Consider the following 24,872-nt stretch of genomic DNA (forward strand, 5'->3'; position numbering starts at 1 on the left):
CATATGGGTCCCAGTCTGTATCTGATGGGGCGGTTTCAACTTCGTCATCAGTGTCCCACAATATATCATCTTCCATGCCATCAATTGCACAAGAGATACCTCTGTAATATATTCAAACCATTACAGTCCAGGCTGAAATCTTGAAAGTTACTTCAAAGTTCAGTCTTTCAAATTCAGTGTTGAAGCATATCCCTTTGAAATTTGATGCCCAGAATTAATGTTGAACAGATGGGAAGACTGGAGATGCGGCTGCTACACACATGAATTCTTCTTGTGGTGCCTTTGAGGAAATGTCCAGCCACACGGGCTGTGGTCATAACACTCCTGGTCCTTTTGTTGGCAAGACTCGAACTGGACAGTCTCCATGAAGCTTCCAAGACCCATGGCACCGGTCTCTCCAAGTATCTCCACGGTTAGTCATAATCAAAATGAAGCACTTTGCTTTCCAAAAAGGCTCTCCTGATCAATTCACCAAAAAAGCCCAGTCATTTCCAGAGCAAGCTCTGCTCAGAATGCCACACAAAAAAAAATGGCTGGCCACGAGAGCGGTTTTCTCATCAGCAGACACCATGGTTCTCCCTTGCAAAATCAGTGTCTTTGCAAATGTACCAAATTTTGGAACAGACTGTGACAAGTCTTCCCTCCGTTCTTCCAATGTAATGAATTATTGCTGGGGTGTGACTGGTGCTTGTGTGAATTGTTTAATGTTAACTGTGACCATTCAGACCCTTCTGTCTATACTATCCTTTAGTGATATCCCATTTTACCAAAACAGGACCTCATAATACCTCACTCTTGATGCTTCCAGATAGGCAAGGGGCAGGCAATGGGAAACAGTAAAAAATATATTTAAGTAGAATTACCAAGGTTTTTTGGGTATTTTGTTCCAACCATGTAGACAACAACTGAGTGTTATATCTCCTGGACAGCACCGAGTATAGTGTGCGTGCATGCATGTATATTATAGACACGTGTACACAAATAAGCAATATAACTATTCTTTTTACACTCACAATTATTGATTTGTTTGTTTTTTATCTGTCTAATTATTTATTTATGTATTCCAACATAAAACCAGATCCTTCTCCTCCCCTCGATGATATTTATTGTCTAAAGAAGTAGATGGCTGAGTTACAAGAGACTATATGTAAAGAGTTAGAACACATGTGGAAATCAATGAGAAAATTGATTCCTTGAAGTCTTTCACATTGATAATATAAACTGGCCTTTTAACATCTTGTATTATTAGGCTCTGTAAGCATCTGTAATTTATTTAATTTCTTTTGTTTTCCTTTTGTGATACCAGTACAAATGGATCAGAGGGAGAGGGCAGTAAACCAATACTATTTGGATACAAACTTGTCTACTAATTAAATGAATTAGAGTAGTTGATTTTTTTTTGTTATTTCTTATGGGGCACTGATGACGTAGTGATCAGAACACTTGCTAATACTTGGAAAGCTGCCGTCGGAGAACAGTAGCAATCATCAAAGAACCACACCATCAGAACTTTAACTGTATTCACTGTTGCCATCAGGAAGGAGGTATAGGTGCCACAAGATTCTTACCACCAGGTTCAAGAATGATTGCTACCCCTCCACTATCAGACTCCTGCTCGAGCACAGTTTACAGTTACCGATAAGTAGAAATTCTGCCTGGCCCACAGGAAAAAGAATCTCAGGGTTGCATGTGATGGCATGTATGTTACTCTGACAATACATTTTGAAAAATTTTGGGATCCCACTCTATCAGTGAGTAAGAGCAAATCCCTTCCTCTCGACCTTCCCCCTATTCCAAGATCCAGGAAGTAGTGTCAAAGCTGGTCTAGGATATTTATGCATTTTATTTCCCAGCTCTCAGAAGACCACATCATTGAAGTAGTTCTATCAATTCCAGGTCCATATGGAGTTCCCTAGCAAGAAAAATTGATCCAATGTATTTGGAATTAATCACCTCTGATAGAAGGTTTGAACAATATCTCAAACCAGGTTGCAATCCTTGTATGGGTTTTCCAGGTGAAAAATGAATACAATTGATTGGAACCAGGAGCTCAGACAATGTTCTGGAAATGGGATTATTAACTTCCAATAAAACTGAAATGAAGAATTTGCTTCCTGAACACTTTTGGATGTATTTTATGGACTTGGGGCTACTTAAAATTTTCCTATGACATATCATTTTTAATATATGTATGTATTTTTGTGATTTCCTGTCATCGTTTGAGTGTATTTGAAGCATGCAAACCATGAACTGCAAATTGTCATTGAACGCAGTAATGATTCTTGGACTTCTTCCCTGCTGATCTTGCTACAGTCAGTGTCGAACATGGTGAAAAGGTTCCACCAGGGCATTGCAACCATGGAAAAGTGGTATCAGGGCAACTGGAATCCATTAATGCTAGCCGACTATTGTTGGTCACTGACACAAGAGGCATCAGATACTGAGTACAAATGAAAATAAGTGGCAAAACATTTTTTGGTCAGTTGAACTAACGTAATGTGTCAGAATCTTTATGCAATTAAACATACTAAATTCAATAAATGTTTCTCCAACTTCCTACATGATATAGAACATCTGAATTATCTTTGTGTTCAGCTTGAAGTTATCTCTCATAATCCCCAATTTTATTTTCAGGAAGTAAACATATTGAAAAAAAAATGCTGTCCAGGGTAACTAGAACCATCCTCCTCGGTGTGTGATTTTGTAATTCGGTTTCACCAGAGCTGCTTCGTACCACACTTGATGTTGTCTTGAGTTATTCTCATCTCACCTCTTCAATTCCACTCTTTGGACCATGATCAATGTACATATTTTGAAAGTCTATTGCTTTTGATATTAATGAGGTAGTTAGCAGTGGAGGCAGCAATACATTATTGGATGGATTCCAATTCCCAAAATAGTGAAACATCTTACTCATACCTTGATGGAGCCTGAAATGTTTGTTATGTGATGATGAGTCTAGTGCAGAGTGGTCCTGACAAACCCCAAACTGGCATTGACAAGTTGGTTTTGTTACCATTGGATACCACTTTTGACAACATCTTCCAACAATTGAGAATAGGTTGATGAGAACTGGTATATGGCCAGATTGGATTTGCCCTGCATTTGGTGAAGAGGACATACTCAGTAACAAAACTGGCGAGGTAAGATCATTTTCAGTTGCTGAAGCAGAAAGGAAAAAAAGATGACATTTGGATTATATTGCTTTTAAGGAGGCAGTTTGAAAACAATAACCTCATTTCATCTCAGTTATTCCCTGCAGTTGTCAGCTTGTCAGAATTTACTACTCCTCTTTCAAAGGTACAACAAGCCAGTCTCCTGCCTTGCAACTTCCATCAGAAGACAAATGAAAACAAGTTTATAGCGATAAATGTTATTGAGGATTTTGATCATTGGTTAAACGGCTGTAAGTAATTCATACCATACCTAACATGTTGTGGGTAGCAGCAGCCAATTTCTTAACCCAAACATTGATTTACAAAATAAAAAAAACTCCAGAAATGAATGGCAGTTTACAAGAGTTTACTGAGAGTATGTATGGTGATCAGACATCCACCTAAACCTTTCAATTTATAACCCAGCATATAGTTGTTTATCCCACTTTGCAGTGAAGAAAACTAAAATACAAATTGTCTCTACCTATTGCTTTCTATTTACACATTCAAAAATTGTGTTTGCTTCATTATATTCCACCAACATATCCCCGATCTCGACGCACCATTCACATTAGGAAACCAGAATCAGCCCATTCATTCATAATACTACCTTACTGGAGAAGGATTCGAGGAAATCCTGTTCTCATGTATCTTCAAGTGGAGGCAGCCACTTGTTTACCTCGCCATTCATGTCCAGTAGCACAGTTTTATTCATAAAGCTATGCAACATTGCTTTACGCCCTTCTTCCCAGCTCATCCATGGCAAACAAATTGGCATTCTGAGCACGTGCCATTTGGGCATTCAGATTGATATCAAATCAACAAAAGAAGCCCTTGCCAAACAGTGGTGGTCTTTACCAAACCAAAGCACAATCGCCACGGATTAAACTGGATGTAGAATTTTACGCAGTCCTCTGGTTCATGAAATGGTCTGCCATTCCTTGCATTTAATAAAAGTCATTTCAGAATGCTGAGCACCTCGTTCAAAAAGCTACCTACAAGCCATTTATCAGTTGGAATCTCAGGTCTGGCACCTTCATTCCAACCCTCCCCCCACCCGATGCGTATCTGGTGGAATTAAAAAAACCAATCAGTCTATCTTAGTGACAGCCAATGTGTCCCACCAGATATCATTATTTTGGGAGTAAAACAAAATTCTGCAAATGCTGTGATTGAAGTAAAAACAATGCTGGAGAAACTCAGCTGGTCAAACAACGCACTTCATTTAGCAAAAATAAAGAAACATAACCAATGTTTCAGGCTTGAGCCTTTCATCAAGGTATGAGCAAAATGTTTCACTATTTTGGGAATTGGAATCCATCCAATAAGATATTGCTGCCTCCACTGTTAACCACCTTGCAAGTCACCTCAGCAATATCAAAAGACTTTCAAAATATGTACATTGATCTCTATCCAATTTCATAAAGAATCAGGAATAAAATTTAATTTCAGACATATTCACAATGAAACCATAATTCAAAAATTTGAATCGTCTTAGATGAATACTCTACACAGAAGTGTTTATACTTCAAGTTACCAGATCACTCAGGTCTGAAAATATAATGCCTTCACATTAGAAGGACATATTTTCATCTCATTGCCTGCTAATTTCACTCGTCATCACCCACACACTGGCCTCAGAAGCCAAAGCTATTAATTCAACACAAGTATGAGCTGAAGCTAATAGCAGAACCACAATATGAAGTAGTTAAGATAATGACAGACCTCATTCCTTTTCAGTTACAAATCCACCCAAAATCAGCCAAAATTATGCAAGATCAAAGAATTCCATCAACACATTTACCTTCAACAAAATTCAAGTTACTGTGATCATTAGAGCAAGATTAAAACTAAATTCCACTGGAAGATGCCTGGTCCACTCCAGAAAACTGACCAGATCCCCATTGTAAATAGGCCATTGTTGTGACTTTCCACTGATTATATTCCTTTGCAAAACTTTGGAATCTCTTTATATTAAAAAAAATCTTTATTCAACAGGTGCAAGAACAGTCAGAAATTGTGGTTAAAATCTTTTAAATAATTGTGTAGCTTTGATTATTTTATCCCTATGTAGCAAATAAATATCCCTGCAGAATACAGTAAAATAAGTAATATTCAATTATTTAAAATCAATTTATTGATTAAAAGATCCCTTTTGGTGTTAAGCTCAATTGCAACCATCTTACTCTTATACACCAAACTCTTGGATTCAGCAGGGAATATTTCTTGAGTAAATGTTTCATTGAATCAAGTTCTGATACTCCAGATACATGCCTTGGTGAAGAAGGATTTTTAATTTTGACACGCGAGAAGCCAGAGTGAATGAGATCGCCACTGAAAACTTCAGATTTTAAGCCACAAATGCAACCCTTGCTTGAACTCCATTTTCAGTTTTCCCAATGCCCAAAATACTCAATTTACTCTCTATTAATTAATTAATTGGACACTCAGATTAGCAAAGTGTAGGGATTAGAACTGCATAGAAACAGTCCCCTCCAAGCTCTCCTCATCTGCGCCAAACCATTTTTTTTGTGCTTGGTCCCACTGTCCTCCATACCTCTTCCATCTATCCATATTCTTTTTAAATGTTAATTAAGTCTGCATTCGCCATCTCAGCTGGCAGCTTGTTCCATACTCCCACCACTCTCTGTGTGAAGAAGTTCCTTCTCGTATTCTCCCTAAACATTTCCTCTTTCACTCTTGACCCATGTCCTCTGCTTGTATCTCATCTACCTTAAGTGAAAAAGCCTATCTACATTTTAAATAACTATTGAATCTCCCTTCATTCTATTACGCTCTAGAGAATAAAGTCCTAACCTGTTGAACCTTTCCCCGTGACTCAGTTCCTGAAGTCCGGTCAATATGCCAAAGCTCTCTTTACAACCCTATCTATCTGTGATGTCACTTTCAGGGAATTATGTATCTGTATTCCCAGATCCCTCTGTTCTAACACACTCCTCAGTCCCCTACCATTTACTGTGTACATCCTTTCTTGGTTTGTCCTTCCATAATGTAACACCTCAAACTTGTCTGCATTAAATTCCATCTGCCATTTTCCCCACACATTTTCCCATCTGGTCCATGCTTTGGTAACCTTCTTCAATGTCCACAATGCCTCCAATCTCAGTGTCATCTGCAAACTTGCTGATTGAATTTATCACATTGATATAGATGACAACATCCCCTCACTTGTCAAGAAGACGCAACAACAACTGCACCTCCTGAGAAGACTGAGGTCGGCAAGACTACTTGTACCATCATGTCAACCTTCTTCTGGAGTTCTATCAGGAGTCTCCAGGCTAACTAGAACATTGGATCAGAGGACAATCCACAGACCATAAGAGTGGGCAGAGGAACAATGGGGTCTCACACCCCCCCCCCCAAACCCACCAACACCCCACCTCCCTGTTGAAGTGATCTACCAGGGTCGTTGTTTGAAGAGGGCTCACAAAATTTCTCTCTCTCTCTCTCTCTCTCTCTCTCTCTCTCTCTCTCTCTCTCTCTCTCTCTCTTTCTCTTTCTCTTTCTCTTTCTCTCTCCTTAGTCTGTTTGGGAGATATTTAAAGGTGACAGGAAATGTGGAAGAGCAGAAGGTGTACAGAGGATGAGAACAGAGAGTTGTTACCTGAAATTAAAACATTCTCGGTTCATATCATTCAGCTTCAGGATCACCCAGGCAGAATATGTGGTGTTGTTCCTCAAATAGATGTTGGGCTTCACTCTGGCAGTGGAGAAGACTCAGGACAGACAGGTCAGTGTGGAAATGGGAAGGGGAGTTGACATGGCATTCAACTGCCCTCCCCACCCCTTCGTTTTCATCCAGTCAATCTTTTATCAGTAAAACCCCAGGTATTCTGCACCTTTGGGGATTGGTAGATGCCATTTCAGTGAATTTTCCGGTTGCTAACTGCATTATTAGCTAATTAGTGGGAAGGCACGCCAATTTTAAACCCATATTTCTCACCTATTTATTTTCTGCAATTTTTTTCATCAGTTGCTTGAGGCTGCAGATTGAATGAATTCCAGGTAAAAGGGCTTTTTACTGTATGAGGATTGTCGCCCTCTCCTCTAATTATATCCACCATGCGCAGCCATCATCTTCTATTCATTCCCTCCACCCTGCATGATTCATCATCCTCCAGCTGACCCCCTTGTTTCTCTCTCCCCCCCTCCCCTCCACCCCCCCCCCTCACCATTCCCTAGCATCTACCACCCTTCTGTCTCTGTCCATCATGCTTTACATCTCCTTGGTTCACCAATCTGTCATGTGTCCCGGTCCTGCTCCTCCCACCCTATCCTCTTTCCCCGGCTTCTCTGATCTGCCTTCCTAGTCTTGATTAAGAGCTCCTGCCTGCAATTGCGACCATTCTTTTCTCCCACTGAATCTGTTCTACCTGTTGAGTTCCTCCAGCAGATTGTCCACAATAAATATTGAAAATATGATTAGAATGCTAAAAGATGTTAGAATCAGGTCACTGGGTCATTCTACATTCACTTTTCAAAGTTTGTCAGTCACCTGAATAAAATGCAAGATTATTTGAAAAAGCATTCATCCAATAAATTTGAAAAAACTGCACAGCAGGCATAAGCTTCTCCTCCTAACACTGTATTTTTTCGATATAATGAAAAGATGATCAGCACAAACCTCACTAATGAGGCCTTCAGAAATACTTGCAGCTCGATGACTTCATAATAACAGTTAGGCACTTACCCTGACTTAAATGACATCAGAAAATCAACCAACTCGCTTGTTATTTCTAATGTGGTCTTTATGCCTGGTCAAACCCGATTCCAAGTTTATTTGGAATTTTCAAGTTCTAATCAGACCATATGGATTGAGAGAACAGGCAGGGATATTCAGGATATAAATTGGGAAATGGCTCCAATAGCAATTGTCCAAATGAACTCACTTCATAGACTCAAGTATTACATTAGTAATATAAAATGAAGAATTCTGGAATATAAAAATATGTTCCAGAGACTGCAATGAAAGCTCAGTTTCAGTAATATTTCACATGAGCAAGGGATGAAAGAAGACATTCACTGGTGCTAAGAAAAATGAGATGTGCTCATACTGAAACATTATATTCTCAAGAGATTTATAGGATAAATGATATGAGAATAGTTCCCCTCCAGAAATATAGAACCACGGGCATAGCTTTATTATCTGGGGTCATCTATTTAGAACAGTGATGAGAAGAAATTTCAATTCTCAAAGGGTTAGGAGTCTTTGGAATCCTGTAACATCGAGATACAAGGAGGCCGAGTCATTGATATATTCAAGACCAAGTTAGACTGATTTTTCATTTATAGGAGAGACGAGGTTCACAAAAAATAGCTAGAACAATGGAAGAGGCCAAAAGAAGAATATTAAAATACTATTCAATCACAATATTATGCAATACTGGAGCAGGGAGTTTATGAGGTATACATGTTGGTCTCTCTTCTATTCTTATTTTTATAACATCTTTAGTAATCCACTAAATTTCCACTCAACAGGCAACAAATGGTTTTCATTAGTTCTTGTCTGTTACATGCAGCAAAGTCAAAAATGGTGGAAAGTAAAGCAAGCATCTTGAGCAAGAGCCCAGGCCCGCAACAGTGGTAATGGATCTTTACCTCCCATGGACATGGTCAGTATTTCTGTGTTTTTACTATAATCACGGTGTCTGCAGACTTTTGTGTTTTGCAAGATCCCATCATTGCCTTTTGGAGTTTCAAATGTTTCAAATTTTACTTTGAATTTTTCAAAAATTAATTTAAAAATTTGCATGAATTATATTTGTTTATTTTTTGAATTTTATTTTCCTTCTCAGCCTTGCCTCCGAGCTGATTCTCCCTGTATTATATCTAAAGTTCTACTGAATGCAGGTACAACTTCCTTAAAAGAAGTCAACTTGATCAAAGCCACTTTATTTTCACTCTCATGTTACAACTCCTGCCTCGGGATCTATCAAGGTACCTGATTTATTCAGTCACCCTTCTCAATCCCAATTTTAGAGTCTGACTGACACCAAAGATGGCATTGTACCACTTGGTGGCCACATTATGCTGCAAGCCATCTCAAAGGATCAACAGAATCAAACATCTGGTGAACAACCCATTTACTATCTTCTTTGTTGACGAGATCCACATAATAAGTTTCAAGAAAGTGTTCACAAATGTAAGAAACCATTTTCAGATGCAGCATTCACTAAATTTTGTTTGTTCTTCATCCATAACCTTCAGTGTAGCTGGCAAACTGGTAGCAATGGATACCCAGCCTTTAAATTAACGGCCCCAACTATCTATTTTTAGTTGGTACAGGCTCCCCTTACTATTGGCACCACATTCCAATGGTACTAAAATATGTTGCCTTGATCTAATTTTCTACCACCATCGCAGAATCCACTTTAAAATGTTTGCCATTAGTAACAAATCAGACGAGAGCTTTAGATGTACCTGTACAACCCAGACATAAATGGCAATGCCAGAAATATTACAGATTCTGCAGCAAATCATCTAAGCTCTATTGTAACATATTAAAATGTCATCTGTGAAATTGTATGAAATGCTTTATCTGCCTGCTCTCATCTTGGTTGGACAATTCAGAGGACAGATAAACACCAATCACATTGTACGAATCTGGGGTCATATTTGGGCTGGGCCAGGTTTGGAAAGAAAATAAATTTTACTCTTTAAAGAGCATTGAAGATCAATGGTTTCATGATCAATGAGATATTGTTACTTCCAAGAGACTGCAGATGCTGGAATCTGAAGCCAAACACAATCTGCTGGATGACCTCAATGGGCCAAGCAGCATCAGGGGGAGTAAAAGAATGGTCGATATTACCAGCACAACTCTTCATTAGGGCAAATAAAAGTGTACAGGAGCAGTGCAGAGAAGATAAGTTTGGAGGGGCGATTCGTGAACCTCACCCCTGCTCGCCCTTGTTACTTCCAGATTGAATTGTGAATTTATATTCTTCTCATCGCCTCACCCAGCTGCTATGATGAGAACCAAACACAAGAACATCAGGAGAAGAAGGAAGAACCTGCTATATAGCCTTTTGACTTAATCCACTGTTCAATAACATCCTTCTGTTCTTATTTACCTCAGCTCCACTTGGCTGCCAATTCCCAATACTGCTTGCTTCCTTTTGGAAAGGATTTCAGATTTACTGTCAGAGTACATACATGACAATACTTACATCTCAGATTCTTTGTTTCTGCAGGCACAGCAGAATTACCACTAATTGGTAGTACAAAAATTAACTGAACACAGCATGAATATGTAAACAATCAAAAGAACTGTGAACAGATAACAAATGCAAGCAAACGGACTGTGCAATACAGGGAGAGCAAAGAAAATCAATAAAGCATACAAGTAAGAGTCCTTAAATGAGTTCCTGATTGAGTTTGTTGTTGAGGAGTCTGATGGTGGAGGGGTAGCAGCTGTTCCTGAACCTGGTGGTGCGAGACTTGTGGCACTTATACCTCTTTCCTCATGGCAGCAGCAAGAACAGAGCATGTGCTGGGTGGTGTGGGTTTTTGATGATTGCTGTTGCCCTCCGCCGGCAGTGTTCCCTGCAGATGTACTCAATAGTGGGGAGGGTTTTGCCTGAAATGTCCTGAGTCTACTACTTTTGGAGAGCTTTATGTTCATGAGTATTGGAATTTCCATACCTGACCATGATGCAGCCAGTCAGCACACTTTCCACCAAACACCTGAAGAAATTAGCTGGGGTATCTAATGTCATTCCAAACCTCCACAAACTCCTGAGGAAGTAGAGGATGTTATGCTGCAACTGCTCAAGGTACTGGTGAGACCCCATCTGATGTTCTGCATCCAGTTCTGGTCTCCTTACTCGAGAGGGATGTACCGGCTTTGGAGGAAGAGCAGAAGAAATTCACCAGGTTGATTCCAGAGATGAGTTGGTTTGTAGGAAAGATTGAATAGTCTGGGGCTGGATTTGCTGGAATTTAGAAGAATGAGAGGTGATCTAATAGAAATGAATAAAATTATGAAAGGGTCAAATAAGATAGAGATAGGCAAGTTGTTTCCATTGGTCAGGGAGACTAAATCTCAGTGTCAGCCTCAAGCTTCAGGGTAGTAGATTTAGGATGGAGATGAGACAAACTGCTTTTCCCTAAGGGCTGTGAATCTAACAAATTTTTGCCCATTGAAGCAATGGAGGCTACCTCAGTAAATACATTGAAGACAAGTTTGGATAGATTTTTTACATAGTGGGGGAATTAAGGGATATGGGGGAAAGGCAGGCTTAATGGGCCAGATAATTCATTCCTGCTTCTATTTCTTAAGTTCTCATTCCTCGATCATGAATTGAAGCCTCTGGATGAGTGCACTAGAGCAATGAACAAGATCAGAGAAGAATGAGGAAATCATGCAGAGATCGAGGACTATTGGGGAAATCTTCACATTGTGATATTTTAGATTTCAAAGGGTGTTAGGTTTATGGAAGCATTGCTTAGTTTCTTGACTGGGAGAAATGCTTTCTCCATGCTCCAATAAAGCCTGCTGCAAAACTTGGCCTGAAGAAAGAAACCAGGAAAATCAGGAAACCATTGCCATCAACACTTTGAGAGAATACAAGAGATGTGCCAAAGAATTACACAGGCAAATGTTTGAATGATCAAAATATTGATGGTTATATATGTCCAACTTTCATAACATTGTACAGAATTAAATAAAAAGGAAACTGATAGAAGTCACTTCTCCTAAAAAAAAATTAAAGATTTGCAAATCCCAAAATACATACCAACCAGAGTAATTGAATCAACTAGCATCATTGAATCAGAAATGTATAACACAGTAATGAACCGTTCTACAGATTATGCTGACCCTTTCTAACTGGTACAGTTTTCCCCCCTTAAGGACCATATCCTTCCTCACCTTGTGCCTGTAGAAATGCCTCTTAAACAGTGTACATGTCCAGAGGACCCCCAAAACCTAGCAGCAACAGAAATTCACCAAGACAAATGGTTACTTAAACAAAAGTTCCTTTTAATTTTCTTTAAACAAAAACAGGATCAAACTTTAACTTATTACTATTAACTTATCCCCCTTCTAATTCTAAGCTCAAATGTCTATAATGTGTATATGCTCAGGAAAGTTCTTAGATTCACAGTCCAATCTCACTTCTCACTCCTCACAGTTCAGGCAATTCTTATACTGTGCACAGAATTTAACATTTATGATTTTTCATCAGGCTCTGATGCTGAAAGGTAAATGGTTACTCTCAGGAAGGTTCTCGTTGGTTTCAGAGAGAGCTATATGTGGCTCATTGGACACCCACACCCATGATCAGCCACTTCAGTGTCTTGCTGAATAAACTTGTCCCATCATGGGTTTTCCAAATGATAACTACTTCTTTCAGGTCACCACAGAGTTCCTCTTGTTTCCTTTATTTCAGCCAGCTATTTCCTCTTGTAAGGGCTACAAGGGTTTTGAACAGGCTGAACTCAGAACTCACAACACGACTTCACAATAGGGTTTCAAAGGCTGCCAGCTTGTCATGTTGCAGCCTCCCAAAAGCCATTGTATTTTCCTCCCTTTCTCCTTGAAAACCAGAACTCCTTGAAGGGCTACAAACCCAATCTTTGAAACTCCTTGCAAAATTCCTTACAGAACAATTTCATTGTTTTTGCAAAGGCTCTCGGAGCCCAGATGTCTGGCTTTCAGCAAAGCTCTTGCATTTTAAATGAGATTTCTTTTGTGAAGTGATCTACACTAAAGCCCCACAATCTATACGCTGTAACAGTAGTAATTGTAGATGATTCATTCAACTCCTCTAACAGAGCATTTCAGACATCAACTACTGCGTGAAAAACAAACACCCCTAAGATTCCTTTTGAATTTTAATTCAATTTAGCATAGTAATTGGACCTGCTGGCCCATGAGACCATGCTGCTCAAAAACTCCCATGGGACCAATTAACCTGAAAACTCAATCTGTATTTGGAACATTGGAAAATGCCAGAATATTTGGAGGAAACCCATGTGGACACAGGGAGGATGTACAACTCCTTGGAAACATCTACCTCTCACTTTGAAACTCTGATTTTGTTTTAATATCCCTACCATGGGAGCTAGATGATGATTAAATATCTCATAATTTATGAAACCTCACCAGGTCATCCCTCAGCCTCCTTCAATCGAGGGAAAAAAATCCATTCTATCCAATATATTCCCATAACTAAAATCATCCAATCGACCAAATATTACCAAGAATCTCCTCTGCCCTCTCTCTAGTGTACTCAGAGAAATTATTGACAAGTGTATCGAGCCTATGATGTAGCCGAGTTACCGGATCTATATTTACCAAGAAGAATTACTCCAAAATGCCCGTGGCACTCCAAACACAGGAGGGAATTTATAGGCAGGATTCCTATTTTATGCCACAACCCAGCAACATCTGAAACAAATGATCAGACCAAGGAATGAAGGAAACAAGTGTGAAACCATTTAAGGATTGAGAGAAAGCCAAGCAACTAAAGCTACAAGACTTTGTGAGGATCACATAATTTCCCACGAGCAGCGGGACTGAAGGTCAATTGGTTTAATGCCTCCAAGCAACTTTGCTTTCAATTTCACAATCTAAATTTTCAGGACATTTCCAAACTTTGTTATCAAATAAAATTAAGAGCCATCTATATCTGTTTATATGATTTAACATTTCCAAGTTGTTGTTCTGAGAAAATACAATTAAATTACTTGATTGAAATTATCCATTACCATTCATTATTTACAAGCTAATTCTGTAAAGACTGAAAATGCATTAAAAATACTGCTAATTGTGACTAGTCAAGTTTAATAAATCTTGATATGCTACTTAGTGCTTTGCAAGCATCACAGCAATCACTCTGTCAATACTACTTCCCAATGAAGCAAATAAGGACTCGTCTCTCTGTATTAATATTCAATAATATTTTCAAAGCTCTGTTTTCAATGAAGATTAAAAATGCAGAGGGATAAATTGATTAAATGAAAACCACTAAAAATTTAGACTTATTGCCTTTCCCACTGATTTCAGGGGCCAATTAAAACAAAATTGTCAAGGAATGATCTGCACTAGGAGACTGGCTGAAATGGGGTCAATGCAGGTCTTCTGAAATTACCAAGGAAAATTATTCTATCATCACTCATTATTCCCAAAACAAGTCTTACCTTCTCCAATCCTTCCATCTTTCAAGACCCAAGGATACTCTCACATGTACACTCCATACCTACACACTTTTCGCAGGCCACTGAGGTACTCAGTATCACTCTTGATGCAGCTTTATGTATTTCAAATATATAAAAGAACACTGACAATTTGTCAAAATACTCTCATATTGAATAAGCATTAAAAACAAGTGTCTGTTGCTATTTAGTTTCAGTTTCCTCAACATTCATTGGAGCGACTTCATCACCAACATCAAAGTACTCGAGATGGCAGAGGCCGACAGCATCGAGTCCACGCTGCTGAAGATCCAATTGTGCTGGGTAGGTCACGACTCCAGAATGGAGGACCATCGCCTTCCCAAGATCGTGTTATATGGCGAGCTCTCCACTGGCCACTGAGACAGAGGTGCACCAAAGAAGAGGTACAAGGACTGCCTAAAGAAATCTCTTGGTGCCTGCCACATTGACCACTGCCAGTGGGCTGATATCGCCTCAAACCGTGCATCTTGGTGCCTCACAGTTCGGCGGGCAGCAACCTCCTTTGAAGAAGACCGCAGAGCCCATCTCACTGACAAAAGACAAAGGAGGAAAAACCCACACCCAACCCACCAATTTTCCCTTGCAAACGCAGCAACCGTGTCTGCCTGTCCCGCATCAGACTTGTCAGCCACAAACGAGCCTGCAGCTGATGTGGACATTACCCCTCCATAAATCTTCGTCCGCGAAGCCAAGCCAAAGAAGAAGTACAATGCTAGCACAGGTAGATAATTATATTATTCTGCGAACATTAACAAACTGATTAAAGATAGCAGTTTACCAATGTTCTTTCTTTGGCTTGGCTTCGCGGACGAAGATTTATGGAGGGGGTAAAAAGTCCACGTCAGCTGCAGGCTCGTTTGTGGCTGACAAGTCCGATGCGGGACAGGCAGACACGATTGCAGCGGTTGCAAGGGAAAATTGGTTGGTTGGGGTTGGGTGTTGGGTTTTTCCTCCTTTGCCTTTTGTCAGTGAGGTGGGCTCTGCGGTCTTCTTCAAAGGAGGTTGCTGCCCGCCAAACTGTGAGGCGCCAAGATGCACGGTTTGAGGCGTTATCAGCCCACTGGCGGTGGTCAATGTGGCAGGCACCAAGAGATTTCTTTAGGCAGTCCTTGTACCTTTTCTTTGGTGCACCTCTGTCATGGTGGCCAGTGGAGAGCTCGCCATATAACACGATCTTGGGAAGGCGATGGTCCTCCATTCTGGAGACGTGACCCATCCAGCGCAGCTGGATCTTCAGCAGCGTGGACTCGATGCTGTCGACCTCTGCCATCTCGAGTACTTCGACGTTAGGGGTGTAAGCGCTCCAATGGATGTTGAGGATGGAGCGGAGACAACGCTGGTGGAAGCGTTCTAGGAGCCGTAGGTGGTGCCGGTAGAGGACCCATGATTCGGAGCCGAACAGGAATGTGGGTATGACAACGGCTCTGTATACGCTTATCTTTGTGAGGTTTTTCAGTTGGTTGTTTTTCCAGACTCTTTTGTGTAGTCTTCCAAAGGCGCTATTTGCCTTGGCGAGTCTGTTGTCTATCTCATTGTCGATCCTTGCATCTGATGAAATGGTGCAGCCGAGATAGGTAAACTGGTTGACCGTTTTGAGTTTTGTGTGCCCGATGGAGATGTGGGGGGGCTGGTAGTCATGGTGGGGAGCTGGCTGATGGAGGACCTCAGTTTTCTTCAGGCTGACTTCCAGGCCAAACATTTTGGCAGTTTCCGCAAAGCAGGACGTCAAGCGCTGAAGAGCTGGCTCTGAATGGGCAACTAAAGCGGCATCATCTGCAAAGAGTAGTTCACGGACAAGTTTCTCTTGTGTCTTGGTGTGAGCTTGCAGGCGCCTCAGATTGATGAGACTGCCATCCGTGCGGTACCGGATGTAAACAGCGTCTTCATTGTTGGGGTCTTTCATGACTTGGTTCAGCATCATGCTGAAGAAGATTGAAAAGAGGGTTGGTGCGAGAACACAGCCTTGCTTCACGCCATTGTTAATGGAGAAGGGTTCAGAGAGCTCATTGCTGTATCTGACCCGACCTTGTTGGTTTTCGTGCAGTTGGATAATCATGTTGAGGAACTTTGGGGGGCATCCGATGCGCTCTAGTATTTGCCAAAGCCCTTTCCTGCTCACGGTGTCGAAGGCTTTGGTGAGGTCAACAAAGGTGATGTAGAGTCCTTTGTTTTGTTCTCTGCACTTTTCTTGGAGCTGTCTGAGGGCAAAGACCATATCAGTGGTTCCTCTGTTTGCGCGAAAGCCGCACTGTGATTCTGGGAGAATATTCTCGGCGACACTAGGTATTATTCTATTTAGTAGAATCCTAGCGAAGATTTTGCCTGCAATGGAGAGCAACGTGATTCCCCTGTAGTTTGAGCAGTCTGATTTCTCGCCTTTGTTTTTGTACAGGGTGATGATGGTTTACCAATGTATACTCTACCTAACAGCATTTCTGAGGTGTAGAGCAAATGACAGCAAGAGTGTCATTCAGCATTAAAGCTATAGCTGCCAAGGCACTAAGTACCAACAAATTTCAGATTTATTGTCAGAGCACAAATATGACATCACATACAACCCTGAGATTCTTTTTCTGTAGGCGAGGGTGAATTACCATTTTTAGCAGTGCAAAAAAACTGTACACATATAAACAAATAATGAAATGTAAACAAACTGACTGTGCAATACAGAGAGCAAAAAACACCCCAAAAAATGCAAAAATAAGAATCCTTAAATAAGTCCCAAATTAAGATTACTTTTGAGGATTTCAATGGTGAAAGGATAACAAATGTTCCTGAACCTGATGATCAGAGTTTTGATGAAGTGCTCAAGCCCAAAATGTCGGTTATGTATTTTTTATATTTGCGATATAAAAGACACTGTTTGACAGGCAGAGTTTCCCCAGCATTGTGCTTTTATGATGTTTTCAGCTCCCTATACTTGTTGGCATGCAATTCATACAGCAGAACATCAGTGGTGGACAAACCTGATGACTGACTAGATTTTTATAGGGATGTGAACAGCCAATTATATAATTGCCCTCTTCCAACCAGGGGTGAAATTCACCACAAGGGTCAATCTCATTCAGCTTGTAAGTGCTGCAGAATTCCCTTCCATTGCTTGCTGACCCATGTCAAATCCTGCTCCTATTACCGTCATCAGTCTGCAAGAGGCAGTAAGCAGCTGAATGGTCTTTGCAGTAATTGCGAGTTCATATTGGGGCTTGGGCAATGCTCCCAGCAGTGACATTGACTCAAACCAGATTAGCAGAAAATTCACACTGAAATTATTTAAGTGAGCAGACAATTCCACATGGCAGCAGAATTTAAATTAACTTTAATCCTTGTGGCAATGTTTATGCCATAAGCAAAAGCCAATTGCTTAAAATTCATTGGAAAAAAAATCAACAGGTTTGTTTGTAACTGTTGCCTGGAAATGATTCTCACTATATTGACTATCAAATGACAGATACTCCTTTTCAGAGGGGGAAATATAACAAAATATTCTGTTGCTGGATTACCCAATCGTGTAAACATTCTGGTTAAAGTACCACAGCAGCATTGATTTAATGGAATTGCAAGCAAGGTTTGAGGGGAATGGAGAAAAAAAGCCATCAAGAAGTGCTGGAGGACTGGAAGACAAAGTCTGACAGAGTGGTGAACATAAGAAATGAGTAGGCCTTGCAGCCCATTGAGTCTGCTCTGCCATTCAATGTGATGATAGGCTCACCTCCACTTGCATGCCAGTTGCCCATATCCCTTACTATGTAGAAATCTATTCAACCTGGTCTTAAATATATTAACTGATATCATCTCCATTGCTTTAATGGGCAGCGAATTCCACAGATTCACTATCCTCTGAGAAAAGCAGTTCCACCTCATTTCTGCCCTAAATTTACTCCCCTGGCTCTTGAGGCTATGTCCCTTAATTCTGCTCTCCCTTACTAATATAAGCAACTTATCTACTACAATCTTATCTATGCCTTTCTTAATTTTATATGTTTCTATAAGATCCCCTCTCATTCTTCTCAATTCCAGTAAATATAGTCTCAGATGAATCAATCTCTCCACATAGACCAGCCACTTCATCCTTCGAATCAACCTGGTGAATCTCCGCTGTACCACCTCCAAAGCCAATACATCATTCCTCAAGTAAAGAGACACATCTAACTGAATGAACACCTTATGTGCTATAACTTCAAGAATACAGATATGAACTGGGGTGAGAATTAAAAACTTGAGAGGTTTATATGGTTCTCAAGGGATATTTGAAACTTGGTTCGAAAAAAAGAGGGAGTTCGACAATAAATATAAGAAACAGGGAAAAAAAGATGTTTGGGTACTATATTGAATGTAAAAAGAATCTTAAGAAAGAAGTTAGAAAAACTAAAAGAAGGTATGGGGTGGCTATAGCAAGCAGGGTGAAAATAAATCCAAAGGGTTCCTACAAATACGTAAATAGCAAAAGGAAAGTGAGAGACAAAATTGGTCCAATTGAGAATCAGAAAGGACAAATGTGTGTGGAGCCAAAAGAGATGGGGGAGGTCTTGAACAATTCCTTTTCCTCAGTATTTATTTATTGAGGAGAAGAATATTGAACTGTTCAGGGTAAAGGAAGCAAAGGGGGTATATATGGAGACTATAATGATTAAGAAAGGTAGTACTGGAGCTTTTGAAACATATAAAGGTGGATAAATCTCCAGGTCCTGACAGGATTTTCCCCAGGACCTTGAGAGAAATAAGTGAGGAAATACCGGAGGCTCTGGCAGTGATTTTTCAAATGTCATTAGAGACTGGTATAGTGCCAGAGGATTGGCGTGTTGTGCATGTGGTTCCTTTGTTTAAAAGGGTTCGAGGAGCAAGCCTAGCAATTATCGACCTGTAAGTTTGATGTCTGTGGTAGGAAAATTGATGGAAAGTGTTCTTAGAGATACTATATACAAGTATATGGAGGGACAGGGTCTGATCAGGGACACTCAACATGGATTTGTGCATGGAAGGTAGTGTTTGACCAATCTTGTTGAATTTTTTGTAGAGGTGACTAGGAATGTTGATGAGGGTAGAGCAGTGGATGTTGTCTATATGGACTTCATTAAGGCCTTTGATAAGGTTCCGCATGGGAGGTTAGTTAGGAAGACTAAGTCCTTGGGTATTAATTTGGAGATAGTCAAATGGATTCAATGGTGGCTGGAAGGAAGGTGCCAGAGAGTTGTAGTAAATAATTGTTTGTCAGGATGGAGGTCAGTGACAAGCGGTGTACCTCAGAGTTCGGTATTGGGACCATTGCTGTTTGTCATATATATTAATGATCAGGAGGATGGGGTGGTAAATTGGATTAGTAAATATGCAGATGATACTAAAATAGGGGGAATTGTGGATGATGAATAGGGTTTTCAAAGAATGCAGAGGGATTTAAACTACTTAGAGGAGTGGGCAGAAAGATGGCAGATGGAGTTTAATGCTGATAAGTGTGAGGTGCTTCATTTTGGAAAGAATAATCAAAGCAAGACATATGTGGTAAATGGGAGGGCATTGAAGAATGCAGTGGAGCAGAAAGATCTAGGAATAATGGTGCATTGTTCCTGAAGGTAGGACTGCATGTGGATAGGGTAGTGAAGAAGGCTTTTAGTATGCTTGCCTATATAAATCAGTGCATAGAGTATAGGGAGTTGGGAAGTAATGATGAAACTGTACAAGGCATTGGTGAGACCAAATTTAGAGTACAGTGTGCAGTTCTGGTCACCAATTTATAGGAAGGATATTAACAAGATAGAGAGAGTGCAGAGAAGATTTACAAAAATGTTGCCTGGGCTTCAGCATCTGGAATACAAGGAGAGATTGAGTAAATTAGGAACGTAGAAGGCTGAGAGGGGATTTGATAGAGGTGTTTAAGATAACAAGAGGGAAAGATAGAGTTGATGTGGAAAGGCTTTTCCCATTGAGAGTAGGAGAGATGGATACAAGAAGACATGGGTTGAGAGTTGACGGGCAAAGGTTTAGGAGTAACATGAGGGGGAACTTCTTTACTCAGAGAGTGGTTACTGTGTGGAATGGGCTTCCAAGAAAGGTGGTGGAGGCAGGGTCAATTTTGTCATTTAAGAAAGAGTTGGATAAGTATATGGATGGGAGGGGGATGGAGGGATATGGGCAGAGTGCTGGTAAGTGGGATTAGAGGAGGGTACTTGGATCAGTGTGGACTAGAAGGGCCAAATTGGCCTGTTTCCATGCTGTAATTGTTATACGATTATACATAAACAGTTTAAACGACTTCAGTATCATACATCAGTTTCTATGTTCTGGAACAAACATATGGATAAGATCACGATTGCATCTAAACAGATAACAGTATTAAAAACACTTGAACTAGACATTAAGATTTAAACACAAAGGTTTAAACACTATTCAATCCTAAACATTCTGTTCACTGTTTAGGCTGTACTGTGAATTCTTACAGCAACAACAGGGCCAAAAGAGGCATCCTTTACCTGCAAGAATGGAAAGTCACTACCTGCCCCAAGTCAAACACAAACCTTTGGGAAAACTGCCTTCATGGAAGGGGACAAAGATCAGGGGAAGAGTAATACTTGGCAAAAACATGGGAGATGCACAACCAAAATGGGCCCTTTGACCCATTCTAATGTACCAACCATAAAACACCCATTTAACTCTAATGCAACATTAATGCTACATTGTCATCAACTTACACAAAACTAAGGATGGGAAGAGACTTTGAACAATTTTCATTTTGTAAATTATTTATTGTGAATAAAGTATATTTTTGGTAAAAAAAATTAGGACAAGGCATCACAATGCTGCTAAGTAGAAAATGAATGAAGCAATGTACAGTGATGGAAATGTATTGATATGATACGAAGGGTGCATAGAGACTTTGAATGGTTTTCTTTTTATAAATAATTTATAGTGAATAAAGACTATTTTTGGTTTTAAAAATCCCGAGATAGCCTGTAGATTAGTTCTATTCCAGAGAAGCTCATCTTCCTTCAATCATGAAGCCAGAGAATGCTGTTGATGCTTGTGTTTGAGGGACAAGCTATATTAATTTTTGACTCAGTCACTGTGATCTCTGAGAGATATGAACTTACACCTAACACCAACAAAATAAAGTTCCTTCGCCAACTTATGCTGCTACATCTGGGCAATAAAGTTCCACAATGAAATGCTGGAAAACATGAACCATTTCCTGCACATCTCAGACATTTATCATTGTTTTCAGGCAAACCTTCAGCGATCCATTAGGATCTCACTCCCCTGTATAATTCCAACAGGTGAACAACAAATAGCAGACACCTCAAAGTAGTGGAGAGATATCACCAATACTGCCTCTGCCAAACTGTCCAAATCCAGTGACAGCTTCATTGAATCAATGTTGCATAATTTCTCCAGCTAGTGGATATATTAAGGATCTGATTAAACTCAGTTGGCACCAAAGGCCTACACCAGTCTTCTGAAACAGATGCATTATTCCAAGTAATGGACACAAAGACTGTTTCACGGTCATCTTGAAAAAATACAACATCCCTATCATTTGTGGGAATGCCTGGCCCTGTCCATTAAAAATAGGGAAGCAGCATTCGGGATGGCTTGGAGTCCATTTTTTTTTGGAGGTGCACAGACGTCCAGGGCACCTCATCGGACTCAACGTGCCTCTGGAATCAATGGTGAATGGAGACTGCAGGCCCCATATTATCCTCACTGGCCATCTCAGAATTCAAAGAACGAGTCACCTTTGTCCTTGAGAGATTGCTTAAGATGATGAAAGTACTGAAAACTCCGACACAAATATTGTAAGTACCTTAACTTGCATCTCATGTTTGCAATGACATTGAAGGAGGCCTTCAGACCATCAGGTCTTTACTGATTCCAAGGGGAGTAATTACTCTGTACCCCTGCAGTCTCAGAGAATCACATGTGTGAATTCACTTTCACACATGAAAATGAACTCCCCTTTAATTGCAGAAAAGGGTAATTTACAGTAGCCAATTAACCTGCCAGCATGTCTTTAGAATCTGAAAGTTAACTGGAGCACCCAAAGGACGTCCATGGAGCCAAAGGGAGAATGTGTATCTGAGATTAAGGATGAACTCAGGTGCCAAAGTGTGAGGCTGTTGTGCCGTGCATCACCTGACTCTAATATAACTCAGATTAAACTCTATCTGCCATTTCTCCCCTCAAAGTTTCCAATGCACTTAAATTTCAAAGACTGATATTCTATTTTCTTTATTCCTATCCATGCTATTAACCTTTGTATGGTTACCCCTCAGCCCTTGTACTCCATTGAAAACAAATCCCATCTATTCTTATAAATTAATGCCCGCATTCCCAGAACTATGCACAATTGCTGCAAACTGCAGCCTGCCCAGTGTTTTGCACAGTTGCAACATGATATCCCAATATTTATGCCATAAAGTATTTTTTCCTCTTGGGTGAATAGCCTCAGCATTACTCTGAGCTTTGCCCAGATAAGATAATCGCTCAGAATGAGGCCTTCAGAATTCTGAGTTAATTAATTTCACGTAACCCAACACTTCCAATGACTTTTTATGAAAATTCAGCAACATTCATCCCACACTGTAACCTTCAATGGAGATTCTCAGGCACTGTTTTTTTTAGAAAAGTATTCTGTCCAGAACTTTTAATACCTGCTGCAGGTGGAATACCTTCATATCCGTTTGCTGAATAGATTTTGTCTACAAAATTTAGAAATAAATGAGTGAATTTCCACTTCATACAAAAGCCAGGAAAGAAGCCTCAACCCATGAAGAACAAAAACTCAGCCCAGGTTAAAAGTTCACATCTGATCCCAGGAAGCACATTTTGACAAACACTCCTGGCTTTAGGATGGCTAATGACAAGGTATACTGGAGAAGCATAACATTTACCCAAGTGGGATTGAGCAGTGAGTGTTGGTTCCCTTAAGAAAGGAAATACCTCAGAAGAAATTTGGTGGGTCAGATGGAGAAACAAGTTTCCCATGGTTGATTTCTCGATAGAGAAGTACATTCCGGAGATGAGTAATTTAGAAGAATGAGAGGGGATAGTAATTTAGAAGAATGAGAGGGGATTGTATAGAAATGTTTAAAATTAAGATAGAGGTTGGTAAGTTGTTTCTATTTTTTTTGGAGAGACTAGAATGAGGGGACATAGCCTAAAGATTTAGGGTAGTCAATTTAGAATGGAGATGAGGAGGAACTGCTTTTCCCAGAGGGTGGTGAATCTGTGGAATTCTCTGCCCATTGAAGCAGTGGTGACGACCTCAGTTAAAATATTTAAGACAAGGTTGGATAGATTTTTACAAAGTCAGGGAATTAAGGGATATGGGAAAAGGCAGGTGGGTGGAGATGAACCTATCATCAGATCACCCATTATCTCATTAAAATGGCAGAGCAGGTTTGACAGGCAGGATGGCTACACCTGCTTCTATTTGTTCTTATACACTAGGCAAAACAACATCAGAAACAAGATGAGCTGAATGCCTGAAGGTGATATAGGGTTAGGATCTGGAGGGTTTTGCCTGCTTTGTTAGCATTTTCAAAGTAGTTCTGAAAGGGGATTCAAATACATACTTAGTGGGAAGAAATTGCAGGGATGTGAGGGGGAAAATGCCAAAAAAATTAGATGAATTGGATTACCCCATGAATCAAGCGCTGGTAAATGATGGTTCTTGATGGGGCTGGAATGGACACCATAGGCTGAAAGATTTGTTTCTCTTCTGTGTGTTCCACAAAGACAATCAGCCCAATAGCTTCCTTCTGCACCATATTTCACTGGTACAGACAAATCACTCTGCTGGTTCCAAAATGTGTGGGTTGTAAGATTTCAGCAAGACATGACAATTATATCAAGAGTAAAATAGCTGAAAGCAGTCATCACATCACTTCACTGGTGAATTAGATGACTCTTTGGAAAGAGGACGAGCTTAGAATCTCACATTTGCTCCGCTTACGAGACAGTGACATCACCAGTGCTTTCAGCGCAATTGAAAGAATGTGGAAAAGTGATACAACGATACTAAGCATATGAATTCCAATCTAAGTGGCAAGGTGGGAGGTGTTAATAAACAAAAGCCACATCACCTGAGTATCACACTCCACTGCAAGGGAACAATATTTTGAAGTTGTTCATATTTACTTTGGAGATGAAAGCAAACGATTCAATCTGGTTCCAGGAAAGAGTGATCCACCCAAGACAAGAAAATCTCACCTGCCACTGAATAGATGCACTGACCCAGCCAAGAACTATGGACTCCTGCAAACACAACCCATGCATGCGCGAACTAATAAATGAAGTAATAAAGTAATTAATAAACATAATACTTGATTCAGAATGGGGATTTTAATCACCAACATTAAAAACATAACAAAGGAGCTGTTTTCATCATTTAGATTTTGGTTAGATAACCTCACCAGAATGGATGATGAACTAGCTGAACAATATGGGTTTTTTTAACTCCTGTTGCTGAAGTTTTATTTCTGGACAAGTGTCAGTTTGGACAGGTTGTGTAAAATCAGACTGATT

General features: G+C 40.1%; 1 protein-coding gene and 1 long non-coding RNA gene across 4 annotated transcripts in view; one reads left to right on the top strand and one right to left on the bottom strand.

The window, feature by feature from the left end:
* The window catches only part of mdga2a (MAM domain containing glycosylphosphatidylinositol anchor 2a), a 615,537-nt gene extending 607,778 nt beyond the window's left edge, over positions 1-7,759 (bottom strand). For all 3 annotated transcript variants that reach the window (XM_069916370.1, XM_069916371.1, XM_069916372.1), the window contains exons 1-3: positions 7,672-7,759; positions 6,781-7,159; positions 2,920-3,162 (exon numbers count right to left, since the gene is read on the bottom strand). In XM_069916370.1, coding sequence (XP_069772471.1) covers positions 2,920-3,121 — 202 coding nt within the window. In that variant the 5' untranslated portion in view covers positions 3,122-3,162; positions 6,781-7,159; positions 7,672-7,759. The remainder of the gene's footprint in view (positions 1-2,919; positions 3,163-6,780; positions 7,160-7,671) is intronic.
* Positions 7,760-7,888: 129 nt separating this feature from the next.
* Positions 7,889-10,511, top strand: LOC138752310 (uncharacterized). Its single transcript, XR_011350508.1, has 3 exons — positions 7,889-8,580; positions 8,696-8,788; positions 10,370-10,511. It is a non-coding gene; the product is annotated as an uncharacterized lncRNA (long non-coding RNA).
* Positions 10,512-24,872: the final 14,361 nt, after the last annotated feature.

The sequence above is a fragment of the Narcine bancroftii genome, chromosome 2, assembly GCF_036971445.1.
Source record: "Narcine bancroftii isolate sNarBan1 chromosome 2, sNarBan1.hap1, whole genome shotgun sequence".
NCBI classification, from domain to species: domain Eukaryota; kingdom Metazoa; phylum Chordata; class Chondrichthyes; order Torpediniformes; family Narcinidae; genus Narcine; species Narcine bancroftii.